General features: G+C 34.4%; 2 protein-coding genes across 2 annotated transcripts; one reads left to right on the top strand and one right to left on the bottom strand.

The window, feature by feature from the left end:
- The first annotated feature begins 794 nt into the window (after nucleotides 1–794).
- LOC106669691 (UDP-glucose:glycoprotein glucosyltransferase) lies at nucleotides 795–14276 on the top strand. The gene is made up of 27 exons (XM_014399331.2): nucleotides 795–973; nucleotides 1060–1281; nucleotides 3374–3600; nucleotides 3671–3859; nucleotides 3931–4097; nucleotides 4162–4357; nucleotides 4421–4634; nucleotides 4776–4993; nucleotides 5053–5268; nucleotides 5328–5501; nucleotides 5556–5737; nucleotides 5802–6021; nucleotides 6093–6284; nucleotides 6347–6575; nucleotides 10202–10310; nucleotides 10369–10551; nucleotides 10616–10825; nucleotides 10888–11044; nucleotides 11155–11228; nucleotides 11301–11468; nucleotides 11527–11707; nucleotides 11772–11954; nucleotides 12014–12117; nucleotides 12178–12349; nucleotides 12409–12525; nucleotides 12595–12739; nucleotides 13470–14276. The coding sequence occupies exons 2-27, from the start codon at nucleotides 1065–1067 to the stop codon at nucleotides 13505–13507; spliced, it is 4482 nt and encodes a 1493-aa protein (XP_014254817.1). The 5' UTR covers nucleotides 795–973; nucleotides 1060–1064; the 3' UTR covers nucleotides 13508–14276.
- Nucleotides 13552–16145, bottom strand: LOC106669692 (oxidized low-density lipoprotein receptor 1-like). Its single transcript, XM_014399332.2, has 5 exons — nucleotides 16010–16145; nucleotides 15755–15939; nucleotides 14791–14926; nucleotides 14309–14491; nucleotides 13552–14247 (listed from the first exon to the last, which is right to left on the bottom strand). Exons 1-5 carry the CDS (start codon nucleotides 16083–16085, stop codon nucleotides 13967–13969), a joined length of 861 nt encoding a protein of 286 aa, XP_014254818.1. The 5' UTR covers nucleotides 16086–16145; the 3' UTR covers nucleotides 13552–13966.
- Between the last annotated feature and the right edge of the window lie 625 nt (nucleotides 16146–16770).

Raw genomic sequence — 16770 nt, 5'->3', positions numbered from 1 at the left:
TCCACTTCCTGATAGAAATATTCAAAAACATTTCTCATTTTTTGCAATTCTTTACAAAACATTTTAGTGACTTTTTTCTTTAAGCATTACCAAACATTTTTTATTATATTTGAACTGAAAGCTTTTAGTTTAATTATCTGCTGGTCTTATACTACCCAGTGATAACTTTAACACTCTAATTGATGATGCCACAATAAATACATTGTTTAATATTGTCATTTAATCGTGCAAGTTTCCTGCCTTTTAATTACTCATCTGTCAAGCTCTACCTTTCTATTTAAAGATTGGAATGTTTAAAGAAAATTTATTACTTATTGTCACTGAAACATCTTTCATTCGCAATCTCTTTATTTTATTTATTTATTTTTTTTTTGCTCAGTACATCAATGGTTATTCTGATTAGAGAAACACATATACATTTTTTACAGCATATTTATTTTTGTGGATATTATTCGAACCAAGGTTCTTTGGACTAATAATTCTTGTTAGAAATTTTGGCTGAAAATTTTATAATGAGTTAGAGTGTTAATGGGGGTGTTTTGAACCCTTAGAATTCACATAACACACATTCTTCAATGAGGTGAATGTGTGTTAAAGATGTATTTTTCAATGGGAACTTTAGAAAAAAAAAAGTCGCTCAATAAATATTTTTTCATTTTTAAATTAATATTTCTACTGTATACTGTTCATGAAGAACTTGATTTGTATTTTTTTTTTTTTTGCTAAATTGCTGCTTAGGGCATGCCACATCTTCGTCAGGCTCCAAAGCAGAAGGTGGAGGTTTTAGCAATCGCCTGTTGGTGACCAATAGGGTTTTAGCACTTGTACCCCGTTCAAAGATTCCTAGGACCGGTAGATTTTTGATATTATGCCTAATTAAATTAAAAGAAATCACAACACAGACGTTTCCGTTTGAACCATTTTTGGCATAGTTATGCAAACAGAGTAGTCGATTAAAGCTTAAAAAATCTAGGTAAGCCATAGAAAAATTTATATTGCTAAAAAAAGTAACATGTTATAAATTTACAGTCGGTAACACGTTGTAATTGTTTATTTTAGAAGCGATGGAGTTCAAAAGTTTATTTTTATTACTTTTAATAAACCTTAATCATGCCTACTCGAAGAAAAAACCCAAGTCGGTTACGACAGTCATTGACGCTAAGTGGGAAATCACACCGCTGGCACTCGAGATGGCGGAATTCTTGGCCGATGAGAACCCCAGCTTGTATTGGAAGTTTGTCAACTCGCTGTCATCTCTTGAACCGCCGTTGGTAGACGAGAGTAAGTGATAAACCGCTGTTACTGCTTTCTCACTACTTGGTCTTCTATGTTCATAGTGATTTCCAGTACTACGGTTGAATTTGTAGTTTGGTTGAGTCCCGATCATCCTGGTCTGACATACGAACCAAAATTTGTTATGATCAAGCTGGAAAATGTCTTATGTGAAATATGATGAAGTTGTGTGCAATTTTATGAATCTGTAGCTTGTTTGTCCTTGATTATCCTGTTCACTGAAGAAGGCATGTTGCTGAAATCTGTCTAACAAGCTATATTAACACAAATAAGCAGACCATTATGATCTCGGAAGGTGAAACTAAAAGAAAATACCATTGGTGAAATGTGATGATGTGGTCTGGATGTGATGAATTTGTAGTTCATTCATCTTTGATTATCCTGTTCTCCAAAGAAGACGAATTGCTGAAATGTGCCTGACAGGCTAAATTAACACAAATAAGCAGACCAGTATGATTTGGGAAGGTGAAACTAAAAAAAAAAAAACCATTGGTGAAATGTGATGATGTGGTTCGCATGTGATGAATCTGTAGTTCGTTCGTCCTTGATTATCCTGTTCACTGAAGAAGGCAAATTGCTGAAATGTGCCTAAAAGTCTATATTAACACAAATAAGCATACCAATATGATTCGGGAAGGTGAAACAAAGAATATGATTTTTGAAATGTGATGATGTGGTTTGCAAGTGATGAATCTGTAGTTCGTTTGTCCTTGATTATCCTGTTCACTGAAGAAGGCAAATTGCTGAAATGTGCCTAAAAGTCTATATTAACACAAATAAGCAGACCAATATGATTCGGGAAGGTGAAACTAAAAGAATATGATTTTTGAAATGTGATGATGTGGTTTGCAATGTGATGAATCTGTATTCATTCACCCTTGATTATCCTGTTCACTGAAGAAGGCAAATTGCTGAAATGTGCCTAAAAGTCTATATAACACAAATAAGCAGACCAATATGATTTGGGAAGGTCGAACTAAAAGAAAATACCATTGGTGAAATCTGATGATGTGGTCTGCATGTGATGAATTTGTAGTTCGTTCATCCTTGATTATCCTGTTCACCAAAGAAGGTGTATTGCTGAAATAAGCAGACCATTATGATTTGGGAAGGTGAAACTAAAAGAATATGATTTTTGAAATGTGATGAATATGTAGTTCATTCGCCCTTGATTATCCTGTTCACTGATGAAGGCAAATTACTGAAATGTGCCTGACAGGCTAAATTTACACAAATAAGCAGACCAATATGATTTGGGAAGGTCGAACTAAAAGAAAATACCATTGGTGAAATATGATGATGTGGTCTGTATGTGATGAATTTGTAGTTTGTTCATCCTTGATTGTCCTGTTCTCCAAAGAAGACGAATTGCTGAAATAAGCAGACCATTATGATTCAGGAAGATAAAACTAAAAAAATATGATTTTTGAAATGTGATGATGTCTGCAATGTGGTGAATCTTTAGCTTGATAACCTTTGATCATTCTGATCATGCAAAATGGCAAAAATCCTTCAACACGTGAAAAATATCATTGGTAAAATTTTATGATATGGGCTGCAATGTGATGAATCTGTAGATCGTTCATCCTTGATTATCCCGTTCACTGATGAAGGCAAATTACTGAAATGTGATAGCCTAAATAACACAAAAGAATATACCATTTGTGAAATGTGATGATGTGGTCTGCAATGTGGTGAATCTTTAGCTTGATCACCTTTTATCATTCTGAACATGCAAAATGCCAAAAATCCTTCAACACGTGTATACAAAACCAGCAATGTACTAAAGCTAGAAAAGTGTTCCTTTTATAAAATCTTCATTTAAATAATCCCATAGGCTGATCACCCTTAATCAACCTTTCAATGAGAGTTGCATAATGGTGAAATGTCCCTGGCAGACAAAACCAGCGATGATTGATGATGATCAAGCTGCAGGATTTTCCAAATCTCTTATAATTTTATTTTGAGTACAATGTAAGTCAGTCTCTTCTGCAATGATCTTATTTAATACATCAAATAATTATTATACACCAAAAATCAGCTTATACATTGATTTTAATATATTGATTTTATGTCTCAGAAACAGACAAGGATTATTATGAACGGGCGTTGGGCCTTCTCGACCCTCTTCTTTCCCAGCCACAGATATCCTTGATGAAATTTAGCTTGAGTTTGCATGTGTATTCGCCCAGGGTGGAGATGTTCTGCCAAATAGCAAAAGAGAAAGGCGTGGTGTGCCCTGCTGCTGTCGAATTGGGAGGTGAACTCTACTGTGATTATGACGAGTTTCAGAATGCATTAACTGAGGTAAGTTTTTCTACTAAGTGAAAAATGCTATGATATATGATTCAGTTTTATTTATTTAATTTTTTTATAGGGTGTTAAGAGCAGTAATGTTACATCTAATTTAATTCGCTTAGATCACAAATTCCTTAAAGGTGACAAAGGTCCTCTGACCATTCTCTACGGTGAAATAGGGACTCCTGAGTTTGCAAAGTTTCACAAATTGTTAAGCCAAAAAGCAACAGATAATGAATTACAGTATGTAGCAAGGCATTGGGTCAAGGTAAACTTGATTTTTTATTTTTTAAACAAAAACTAACAAGAACTGATTTCTAAACTCATCTTGACTTTTAGGAAAGGCAGCCAAGAAAACTTCGATTATCTGGTTATGGAGTTGAACTTCAGCTGAAATCGACTGAGTATAAAGCTCAAGATGACACGAAAGTTGAAAGTGGCACTTTAGAAGATGCCGAAGAAGATGAGGACGAAGAAGTTGAAGGTTTCCACTTCAGCAAGCTAAAGTCTGTTTCAAATAGTTAATTATTAAAGAAAAAATTGTTATTTTTTTATACTTACATATTTCAGATTCTTGTATCCTGATAAAACACAAAATTTAGATAAATTCCGGCAAGAGTTGTTAGAGTCTTCGAGCGAGCTCGCTCCGCTCAAAGTATGGCAGTTTCAAGAGCTGAGTCTCCAGGCGGCGCAGCGTATAATGTCTGCTCCGAAGGAAGAGGCCTTAAACACGCTGTCGTTCATCTCTCAGAACTTCCCGAGTCAAGTATGAATGGCAGTGTTTCCTTAAATTGTTTAATGTTGAATTTTAACAACCTATGTCCGTCAGGCGAAGTCTTTGGTAAAAACGACGGTGAACCAAGACTTCAAGAATGAAATGAGGAAGAACCAGGATCGGTTCACGTCTTCACTACATTTACAGCCCTCAGATACAGCCCTGTTCATCAACGGGATGTTCTTTGACCTTGAGACACAAGATATATTCTCAATCCTTGAGTACATAAGGGAAGAACTTAGAGTTATGGAAGGACTTAACGATATAGGTAGTCATAATCAATCCTGGCTTCTTAATTTATATAAATATTTAATGTATAGTCATAAAAAATTAATATTACATCTTAAGAATATTTAATTTAAAGCACATTTAAAAATATGCTTGTTTTATTACTTTTTAAATTTTTCAGGCATATTTGAAAAAAAAGTTTTCAAATCTTTACTGACTCTTGATCTAAGCAGCACAGGCGTTGATTTTGGCCTTGATATCAGAGATTCTGCAGTTCTTTGGATAAATGATATTGAATCGGATAAAGCATATTCCAGGTGGTCTTCTTCCTTACTTGACCTTCTTCGTCCAACATTTCCCGGGATGATACGGTCCGTCAAAAAAAATCTGTATAATTTGGTTAGTACATTTCACACGTTTTATACGTTCGATTTTATTTTATTCAACGCAATTTTCAGGTGATTATCGGAGATCCATCAAAAAACGACGTAATCCCTCTTGTCAAGTTAATGCAGTCGTTTTTGGTGCATAACGCACCCCTTAGGCTTGGACTCGTATTTGCGATTGATTATAAGAAAAACGGTCTAGAAGACGCTGGAGTTGCCATGCTGAACGCTTACAACTACATAGCAGAGATAAAAGATAACTCTCAAGCACTGAACTTTTTAACCGATGTAAAAATTTAACGTAAAACTGCTAATTTTGCAATATTTAAAAATACGTTTTAATCTAGATATATGCAGCGGTAACGGATGATATTAAACCTGAAGATGTTCATGAACTGTTGTCTGTCAAATTCCCAGGTCATAAAAAAGATGAGATTTTTGGCCCCGATTCCGATTACAACACAGGATTGAAATTGTCCGCCGAGTTTGTTGAAAAATCTGGATTGAGAAAAATGCCCCAGGTAAGTACGACAGTTCGATAGAAATGATAATAATAATGATTTTGATATATTCAGGTACTTCTTAACGGTGTTCCTCTCCCTGAAAAATCCTTGACTTCTGAGGATTTTGAGGAAGCCGTGTTGAGCGAAATAGTGAATCAGACACCCATACTTCAAAAAGCTGTGTACAAAGGGGAACTAAGTGATACAGACAATGTAGTCGATTATCTTATGGAACGTCCCAATATAATGCCCAGGTAGATTTGTCAAATTTGTTTTTAAAACAAAATTATTTATCTTGATATCTATCTTGATCTTCAGACTCAACGAGAGGATCCTTACAACTACAAAAAGCAAGTATCTGAGCTTGACAAAATTCACCGACCAGTCGATTTTAGATCTGATCGACAAACATTTGTTTTATGGGTCAAGTAAAAAAGGCCAGGGTAAACGCAGCGTGCACTTTTTGTCCAACTGGCTCATTGTCGATCTCACCACAGAGCAAGGGCGTAATCTCCTTGCAAATTCACTCGAACAGATTGTATGCCTTTATCATTTTTTTTTTAAATTTTTAGATTTTGTTAATTCACTTTTTTTTATATTAATATTAAGGAGGGAAATAGTAAAGTCAGGACAAGTCTGATCATAAACCAGAAGGAGCCAGGTTATAAAAACATAAACAAAATAGCACTTTCTGTATTGATGCAAGGCTCGGAAAAAGTTGGCTCGACATTGAGGCAAATTCTCAACGATCATAGTTTAATTGAATCAGGAAGTAAAACTTTCTCAGATTATGGTGTTAAGGTAACCCCCAAAATTTGAAATATTTTAACCAGTGAAAACATGCTGAACACTATGTATTTCAGGAAGTCGACGAGCCTAAAGTTGAGTGGGTGTTAAAATTCCACGCGCAGTTTGTCAAAGATGTGTTGGATTTCCAACCAGGTAAGCACGGCGTCGTCAGCAACGGGCGTGTACTCGGACCGTTCGAGCCACATGAATCATTCACTCAGGACGACTTTGGCCTCTTGGAAAGATTCAGCTCCACATCCTACATAGACAAGATTTACCAAGCTATATTGAAAAACTCAGAAGGTAAAATATTTTCTCGATATTCCAGAAAAAAAATGGATTTTGCTGTGAATTGTATGGTTTTGTTAGTTTCTTTGTTTTATCCAATTGGTTAACACGTCTGCTGTGAGAAGTTGGTCTTAACATGAATGATTTGTCTAAAGACTCAGTTGAGCGGATTTTTCCACCTCATTTTGCCCTTTCAGCCTTGAATTACAATAAATGAAACAAAACTTTTTTTTTTATCAATGTTAATTTTGTTTGCTTTCTTATTTATGAAAATTTGATATATAATTTCAATTCAAGAGCTTTGTCATCCAACAAAACAAAAAACAACCTGGTGAATTCTAAAATAAATGCATTGCTTTAAAGGTGGCCATTCACGATCGCTCCAAGCAGTCCAAACGGAGCGACGCCGTTCCAAAAATCACGTCAATTGCAAAACTGAACTGGCATGCCCGGCTGTGCCGAATATTCAACCGGTCCAAACTTCATCGCGCCACTCCAAATATCTACGGCGCCACGACGGCATGGCGCGTTCGTGAATGGGAAAACATGGCGTGGAAGGTGGGGATTTTGGCGCGCTGGCCTGGTCATGAATGGGAAAACCCTCATTTTTTTGGCGCAGTCTCCGTCTTTCTGTCAGTGAGCAAACATCTCCATCGTACATTCTCAAAAATTCAAAAAACGTTTATTATTTATTGGTAATGACATCCAATCGAGATTTTATTGTTGAGGTGACTGAATTGTATGAAAGTTTACCATGTTTATGAAAGTGGTGGACAATGATTATATTACCACGATAGAAATAAAAGAAATTCGATCCTCAACCAGTTGGTCGACGTTTTCAAAACAAAGGATACAAATGCAATGAGAGATGCGGTATTGATAACCCCTAACAATGATCAGAAATCGTAGTAGAGAACTTAAGTTCTTTGTAGTTCATCCCTGTAGCGAGAAATCGTAATGTGGTTGCCAACCTTTCATGTAGTGATGATTTCTCTCATGACTGTCTTTTGTTTTCTAATCAAGGGGGTAACAAGCTGGAGTAAATATAAATAAGACGTTAATTTTTTTTTTGTAAGGTTTTGGTTGAAATGAAAAAATAGTGTCACGAGAGGATTCGAATCCACGACATTCGGCTAAATACGCCGCTGCGCTAACCACTTGAGTTATCCTGACTTCGATAGTTCGATCCACTCGGGCACCAACTCCCCATCTCAACGTACAACCTTTTGAATTTTCTCTCTTTTTGCCATTTTTTGGTGTCAGAGAGGATCGAAGTCACAATAGCTCAAGTGGTAGAGCAGCGGCGTATTTAGCCGAAGGCCATGGATTCAGACCCCCCTCTTGGCACTAGCTTTTTCATTTCAACCAAAACCTTACAAAAAAGATTAAATAATAGAAAGAAGTAATTTGGTCAATAGAACACTAAATATAATGAATAAATAAGACATTTCATTCATCCTTAAATAGTTCCTCCAATCAGTGGGTTCAAAGGAAAGATCTTTCATCAAATTGATGTGGGTATTACGGCTTCTGTTCAGAGCCACTTCTTACACCATTTCCTCTTCAATTTTTTGCTTTTAATATGTAAATAAACAGAAGAGTAGCACAAGAGATCGTCATCCATTTTGAGAAGGTTCACTGGTTGACGTTCGGAGCGACTGGCTGTAGAGCGGTCGTGAATGCCTCCTCAAATTTCAGGCACTCCAAATGGAGCTGTACGGCTTGGCGTGGTTCCATTTGGAGTGATCGTGAATGGCCACCTTTATATCAAACCTGATGTAGGACAGTGCAGAATAATATTGTGTGTGTGTTCCCAGAGAAAAAAAAAATCATTTCAAAATATATATTTATTTTATTGTTAATCTAAAATGTAATGTCCTTAATTTTCTATTACACTATCAACGCTCTGGTAGCAGAAATATCCACTTTTTGTAAAAATCTGATTACTTATACAAAGATGAAATCTGTTAGTCTGATTTTCAGAGCGTTTTTGTTTGAAAATTCCCTACCTTTTAACCGACGGTTTAAGGAGTAGAAGGGCAAGGTCCGGAGAGATGGTAGAGTGTTGTTGCCAGCCTGACTCTGTTGATTTAATTGTGAGTTCGTCTGTGCCAGGTCTGGCTTTGTCATGGTAAAACACAATGTCAGGTCTATTCATCAAGGCTGGACTTTTTCATTCTACGCTGATCTAAGATGCTCTGGTCGCATTATACCTCTGCTATAAGGTTTGGTTGAGTGGTAACAGTTCCTAATAAATTATTCCTTAAATATCCTAAAGAGACAGTAGGATCTTATGGTGCAGTCTTCTCTTGTCATCAGCGGTGTTTCATTCTTTTTGCAAACAACCTTTGGTGTTTAACATGCTTGTAAAGGACCCACTTCTCATCCTTCTTATTTATCCCTATTTAAGTGTGAAACGCAATAAGGATCTTTGATTTCTGAGGGATGAATCAGGCGTTCTTAAGTTTCACAACGCAATCACTGGGTGGATTTGTTGAGATAGATAATAATTGATGTCAATTGTCAAGTCTGGATTGCTTTCAGTTCTTCAACATGATAAGCTCTTTGAGTTGCACTGTTGTTCGTTTCATCCTGACAAATTAAAAATATTAATTAAAGAAAAAAAAAAATGTGAAGACAATTTACATTGCAAATGATATAGGAAATGGTGTCTCCTTGCTTAAACCTTTTAGCGGAAGCTGAGTTCATCCTTAATGCAACTTGAACATGCGGCAAAGCCTTGCTGTATGCGTAGTTCTCCGGGGCTTTAGTTAACTGCTTCGTCACCGTCAGGAGCGTAAGAAGGACCTTGTTATTTTCAAGGCCACCTCTTATATCCTCAAGATAGCCATGCTTTCTATCCTGTCATCATTTGACCGAGCTGATAATATCTGCTTAAGCAAAAATTAAGGAAATTATGTATCATTACAGACATGATAAATCATCTTTAGAGGAAGAGGAAAACGATCGGATTCTTCTTTCTATTGTGCGATGTACCTGGAATCCCATTAAAAGCTCTGCTACAGTTAATTTGTCCTCCAGTAATAAATAATAATAATTTTAAGCCCGTTAATTGTTCCGTGAGGCCGGATTTTGATTCGTCTCTCTCCATTACAAAAATGACGGAACCAACTGTTGACTCACACAATCAGTTACTACGATATCACCATAAATTGCACCTAAATTTTGACAAATGCTGCTCTATGCCCGATATGGAACTAGTATAGAAAGCAATGCCTCAAATGAATATTATTTGTTTCCATGTCGTATACATGGCAGTTTATTCTAGGCTGACTTTTTGAATCAACTACCTCATTCTTAATAATCACTTTCAAATGGGCTTTTCCCACTGTAGAGCTAATGGGCCTAGCAGGTAAAAGGGATTGCCTTTATAATAATGCAAGTCAAAATTGGAAAAGAATGAAAAAACTTATAAACAAACCCAATAGATAATAAAATCACTAGCAGGGCATCACATTTGTGATACATTGTCCTCACTAAGTTATTACCAGGAATTTTTTTGTATGTAATTTGTTCGTTACTGATCTGGTCAAATTACATGATCATCACCCTGCTGACTACAAAAAGAAATCTCAGAATTTATTTATATCATTTTTTAAATTTTTTTTTTTAAATTACAGATTTAGAGTCTGTCACGAGTGATATGTTAATGAAAGCAGTTTCATTGCTTGCCTCAAGGCCTGAATCTAAAAGTAGATTTGAGGTGAACTCATTTGGTGAAGAACACAGGTATTTATTTTTCAATAACCATTATAAATATTGATTATTTATAAATTTTTCTTAAAAGCGTGGTCAAGTTACCCCCGGCATCGGAAGGTTCTGCATTCAGTCTTGTTGCTATAGTCGATCCCGTTTCCAGTGGGGCACACAAAGTAGGCACCATACTTTCAGTATTGCAACAAGTTATCAACTGTGATATAAAAATATTTTTCAACTGCGTTGAAAAAAATAGCGATATGCCACTCAAAAGGTTTGTGAATAGTTAAGACCAAATTTTATTTGTTTTTAATAATTATTTATTTTATTATATACAGTTATTACCGTTATGTCCTTGAGCCGGCGATTCAGTTCACGCCTTTAGGACAACTGGCATCAGGCCCCATGGCCAAGTTTTCAAACATGCCGGGGGCACCTCTGTTAACGCAGAACATGCTTGTCCCTGACAATTGGATGGTCGAAAGTATCGCTAGCCCTCATGATTTAGACAACATAAAACTCGACCAGGTCAACTCTAATGTTCACAGGTAATACAATATTGATTTATCGATTTATTTAGGATTTTTCTCATAGATATAATTATGTTTAGCAATTTCGAACTGGAATACCTCATTCTGGAAGGTCATTGTTTTGACTCTTTGCTCGGAACGCCGCCAAGGGGGCTCCAAATAACGCTTGGAACTGAACGCTCTCCAACCGAATTTGACACCATTGTCATGGCTAATTTAGGCTATTTCCAACTGAAAGTAAGTTTCAAGATTGTTCATTATTTTGAAATTTAGTTATTTGCACCACTTTTTACTATTTTAAATCAAAAGATTCGATGTGATTAAGTAACTTTATTTTTTTATTTAAGGCTAACCCAGGAGAATGGACTCTAAGATTAAGGCATGGAAGATCTGCAGCACTGTATGACATAATAGGCTATGGGTAATAAAAATATTCAGTTTTTTGTTCATTTAGAAAGAAATCTTTTTTAAAATAATCTATATTTATGTTTAGCCACGCCGGTGTCGATTATCCAGTAAATTCTTCCGAAATAAAAATTCTTCTGAGCTCGTTTAGATCTCATACAATAAAGCTGAAGGTCAATAAGAAGCCAGATAAAACTAACGTTGATCTTCTTGGTGATGAAGAAGAACAACAGGGTTTGTGGGGGTCAATAGCAAGGTAACAATTTTCAAAATTGACTGTTCAAACTCTTTAACTGACTTATTTTTTTTTTAAGCACTTTCGGCGGTTCTGGTGATAACGGGGAAAACAAGGAAGAAGTTATTAACATATTCTCCGTCGCATCGGGACATTTATATGAGAGATTTTTAAAAATTATGATGCTCAGCGTTCTCAAACATACAAAAACTCCCGTTAAATTTTGGTTTTTGAAAAATTATTTATCACCGACTTTGAAGGTAAGGTACCTGGAAGAAATCAAATTTCAACAAAATCAAAAACATAAAGCACTCTCGATTCTAGGATTTTCTACCACGAATGGCAAAACATTATGGATTCAATTATGAGCTGGTTCAGTATAAATGGCCCCGCTGGCTCCACCAGCAAACTGAAAAGCAAAGGATCATCTGGGGTTACAAAATTTTATTCTTAGATGTCCTATTTCCACTTGATGTTAAGAAGATAATATTTGTCGATGCAGATCAAGTATGATTTTATTGAATAGTTTTTTTTTTTACTTTTCTGACAAAAAAAAAAACTTTTAGGTTGTTAGAGCTGATATGAAAGAATTGGTGGATTTAGACCTCGGTGGTGCTCCATACGCTTACACTCCGTTTTGTGAGAGCCGAACTGAAATGGATGGTTTTAGGTAGTGAAAATATAATTAATCATTGAACTTTTAAATTTTTACAATTATTTATGTCTGAAGATTTTGGAAGAGCGGCTACTGGCGAAATCATCTGCAAGGGAGGAAATACCACATTAGTGCATTGTACGTCGTGGACTTGAAACGTTTCAGGCGTGTAGCTGCTGGCGATAGGCTCAGGGGGCAGTACCAAGCACTCAGCCAAGACCCAAACAGTCTTTCAAACCTCGATCAGGTAAGTTGTTCAAGTTTTATTCAAGTTATATTAAAATTTCCGCTCAATTATATTTTCAGGATTTACCGAATAACATGATCCATCAAGTCGCTATCAAGTCTTTACCGCAAGAGTGGCTATGGTGCGAGACGTGGTGTGACGACGAATCAAAGAAAGTCGCAAAAACAATAGACTTGGTTTGTTATTCAAATATTATTATTTTATTTAAAAAAATAAAAATGTCTTACAAATAATTTATATTTCAGTGCAATAACCCATTGACTAAGGAAGCAAAACTTACAGCCGCCATGAGAATAGTCTCTGAGTGGAAAGATTATGATAACGAAATTAAAGAAGTTTTACTTAAAATTGGTGAAACAGAAGATCATGAGGAAGAAAATATTGAACCAGGTATTTTTATCTATGTTTACGCAAAACTTACATATAAATAAATATTATATTTAAAAAAAAATATCAACAATTGTATTTTTGTCTTGTCAGATAGAAAAGTTTTATGTAAGTTAACCTATTTGTTCCCAATTAATTATATTTATTCAGAAATCGTGAGATGTGGTCTGGTGAGATGTAGGTTTCAGAAAAACATTTTCTTTATTGTGCCAACGTTTCAATATTTATTGAGATCATCTTCAGGGCTGGGATTTACAAACATTGTTTAAATTTAACAAAAACATGTAGGATGTGGAAAAAAGTGAATTTATACAATGCAAATAAATATTTTTTTTATTTTCAATCAAAGTATTTTTGCTCTATTACTTCTATTCTACTTTGATTGAAAATAAAAAATATTTATTTGCATTGTATAAATTCCCTTTTTCCACATCCTACATGTTTTTGTTAAATTTAAACAATGTTTGTAAATCCCAGGCCCTGAAGATGATCTCAATGAAGATTGAAACGTTGACACAATAAAGAAAATGTTTTTCTGAAACCTACATCTCACCAGACCGCACGATATCTGAATAATCATCGACAAACAGTCACTAATCACCAGACATTAGTTATATTTTTTTCTTGTTATTTTCCCTATTTTAAAAATTTTGTTTTAACACTTATTTTCATTTTGCATAATTTAAAACTTGTTTGAGTATAGGTCATGACTTTTTCTGTTTCTTTGTTTCAGTTCCAAAGCCAACTCCTGATGTCCACAGTGAGTTGTAAACACGCCAATAAGGAAAAACAAACCAGAAAGAAAAAACAAGTCATAGAGAAGAAGACAAGACTGCCAAAACAAAAGGAATACTTCCTTTGCAATTTTTAATTATTACCTTTCACTTTTAAACAACTTTCATTGGCTACAAGTGAAAGTTTTTAAATTTCTCTATATTTGCCAAATGCTCACATACATATATATATTTTTAGCATCTCATTCAAATGTTGAAAGGTGGTGTTTTTTAAGAATTTGTTTGTGATATTAAAAGGTATATTGGATACCTTTTTTAGTTAATTAATTAGGACAGAATAAATAAATATAAAAATAAACTAAATTTTCCAATAGAATTTGCATATTTCAGGGAAAATAAATTAATATAAATAAATGAAAATGTTAAAATTTTGGGGGGGGGGGAAATGAGCAGATTTTAATTTTGATTTACACGGATCAAAACAGGAAAAACGCTTTCACTCTTCTTCTTTTATAACTAATGATTTTTGTAATTTCTTCAAAGCGCGAATAGTCGAATTTTCTTCATGTTCGCATATGTACTTGAGCCTGATAGCACAGTCCATCCCGTGGTACTGATACAGCTTCGCCTGGTTTATAGCCAACTTGAGACACCTCCCGCTTCCGTAGACGTTCTCGTCCGGCCGGTTGCTCGGCTTTTTTGGCAGAATCGGCCTTGCGCTGTTCGCCCAAATCCACAGCAGCCCAGGGTTCAAACCTCCCGTCCAGAAATCATACCCTAGAATCAATTAAAAAAAAAAAAAAAAATCGAACCTCGTGAATTCAGAATTAAAAATTACCTCTAAGCCGGTTGTTCGACTGTAGATAAGTCACTACTTCCATGAACTCATCTCGTGATTCAATCTCGATCAGGTTCGATCCGAGACTTTTACACATAGAAGCTGCCGATTTCCAGTTATAAAGCCTCTCGCTAAAGTGATAACAGTTTCTTGCCACTCGGGTGAAATTCGCTGGACATGCATCTGAATAATTTACACTCCGTTATCATTTAAAAATATGAAGATTTTTCGATTGTTTTACACCGATTATTTATTTTGTTATTTATTATTAAAATTAAAAATAGTTATCATTCAACATCAAATTTAATATCTACTTAAATTTATAATATAAACCATTTGTATGTAACATGTATAAATTGTGATTCATTTTCACCAGAATTGTGTAAATAATAATAATTTCTAAAGACAACATTTTTGTTTGGTTTTTTTATTCAACGTTATCACCTGAAGTTCAAATTTAATTGATTTATAATAAAATTTACCTTGTCTTTTTATATTTGACCCTTCCATGACTTGCAAGAGGAGCTCTTCAGTTCTCCTAAGTCTCTTTTCCATAGCGTCAAGCCTGTAAGCTAACTTCTCTATTGCATTCAACAAGTACATGTCAGTCTCTGTAATCTAAAATGAAGCAAAATTAAAAAAAAAAATAAAAATATTAATCATAATTTAACTGAGAAGAAAAACTTTGTAAATGACAAATTGTGCCTTGTGTATTTATAACTATCAGGAATCTAGAGTCCAAGAGAAACTGAATTTTATAAAGGCATAATTTAATACATATAAAACATTTAATTAAATTTCAAAGAGAAACGAATTCCACAGTTCACAAGTTCTCACAAACGTAATTTAGTTTGTGTAATCTGAGTGTACACAGTTGCAATAGTTCAATTAGTTAAAATTGTAAAGAAAATAGTACACAATTATTTCTCAATGCGTTTTGAAGTTTCACTTTCTGTGGTGATATATTTTTATAAACTTGGGTGTAATATCGTTAAACTTTTAATAATAAAACGATTTTTGTTTTATGCAAGATATTTCTTAGATTATTTCAAAAGTTCAAATTTTTTCTGGAGAAAATATTATTTATGTACTTAAATATATTTTATGTATATGTATATAATTTCTTTTAACATATTGCATACCCGAATTTGTCTTAGTTTACCACCATTTTGTTAAGTAATGTTTATAATTTGTACATTGCTAATAAATCAGTAATAATCTGTATTTTTAATGTACATAAAATAAATTTTGGTTTTAGTAAGTTTTTCTTTCAAACCAACTGTTTTAAGGTTTTATTTTAAACTATCTTATTTTATCTTTTAAATATTTAAAAAATATACTTTATAAGACATTAGTGATCTTTGGCCTTCTAACAATTATTATTTAGTGTAATTTTTTTTAAATACCAAAAGAATTGGTTTATTTTCAAAATATTTAATTACTAACTTCTTGTTTTTCATTTGTCGAAGGGCCTGTACTGATTTTATCGACAGCCGGCCTGTTAACGACAAATTTTGTGCTTGCGTTAATGCCGACAGACGCTTTCATGACTTTATCATCTCTGGCATCGATGAGAAGTGACTGGATGAGAGGGCTGATATCTGGGAAATCCGGCTCCGTTATGTTCACATCTATAAAGAAAAATATTCGTAATCCATAAAAAAAAAAATAATAAAATAAAATAAATCATGCCTGTCGCACCTCGAGCCCTTAGTTGCTGTACGAGAATAATCAGCGCCACGGTCACTTCCCGCAATCCCATCCTGGAAGATGGCATGAAATGGTGTGGGGTCTCCGAGGAACCGATTTCTTCTGTTGGCTTTGACAAGAATGAGTCACTGAATAGAAAGTTGGTCCCATTTTAATTCTGAGAAAAGTGGTGTGCATGGTGGGGAGAAGATCTTTTGGATACTGGTTCCTGTCATCCACAGCCTTGTCAACTGTACCCAATAATTGGCCCACTTTTTACTGTTATTTAGCCCACAATAAATAATTAACTTCGCTCCTTTGTTTTAACTTCCGAGTCGATTTAGTAAAATGAGATCAAATAAAGCAAGATATTTCATGAAACTATTTCTGGTACACGTCCAAAAATGAGTAGTGTAAACTAATAAAACATCGAAAGATTGATAATACACAATAAAATAGTATTAATCATAAATTGAAATTTGAGGAAATTAATAAAGAATAGAAGAATCAATGAGTTAACTCTCAAAGATATAATGCAATAGATAAGAAAGTATAAATTGATGAAATCATCAAGGAAACTGTTTAAAATAGTCAATAATGTCATGAGATGAATCAGTTTTTATGGTTTGACTTTATCAGAACTCGTTTTAAAAGGCAAAGATAAAAAAAAAATTAATTTAAAAAATCTATACTAAGAGATATGTATCATAAATTTTTCACACAATTATTTATTATTTACTTTTTCAGTTATAATTGTGTTGTGATGGTCTGCG

Source organism: Cimex lectularius, unplaced genomic scaffold (genome assembly GCF_000648675.2).
Source record: "Cimex lectularius strain Harlan isolate CLEC.00 unplaced genomic scaffold, Clec_2.1 scaffold8, whole genome shotgun sequence".
Classification (NCBI taxonomy): Eukaryota; Metazoa; Arthropoda; class Insecta; order Hemiptera; family Cimicidae; genus Cimex; species Cimex lectularius.
The sequence above is the reverse complement of the archived record's forward strand: the minus strand, read 5'-3'. Positions and strand labels throughout refer to the sequence as shown.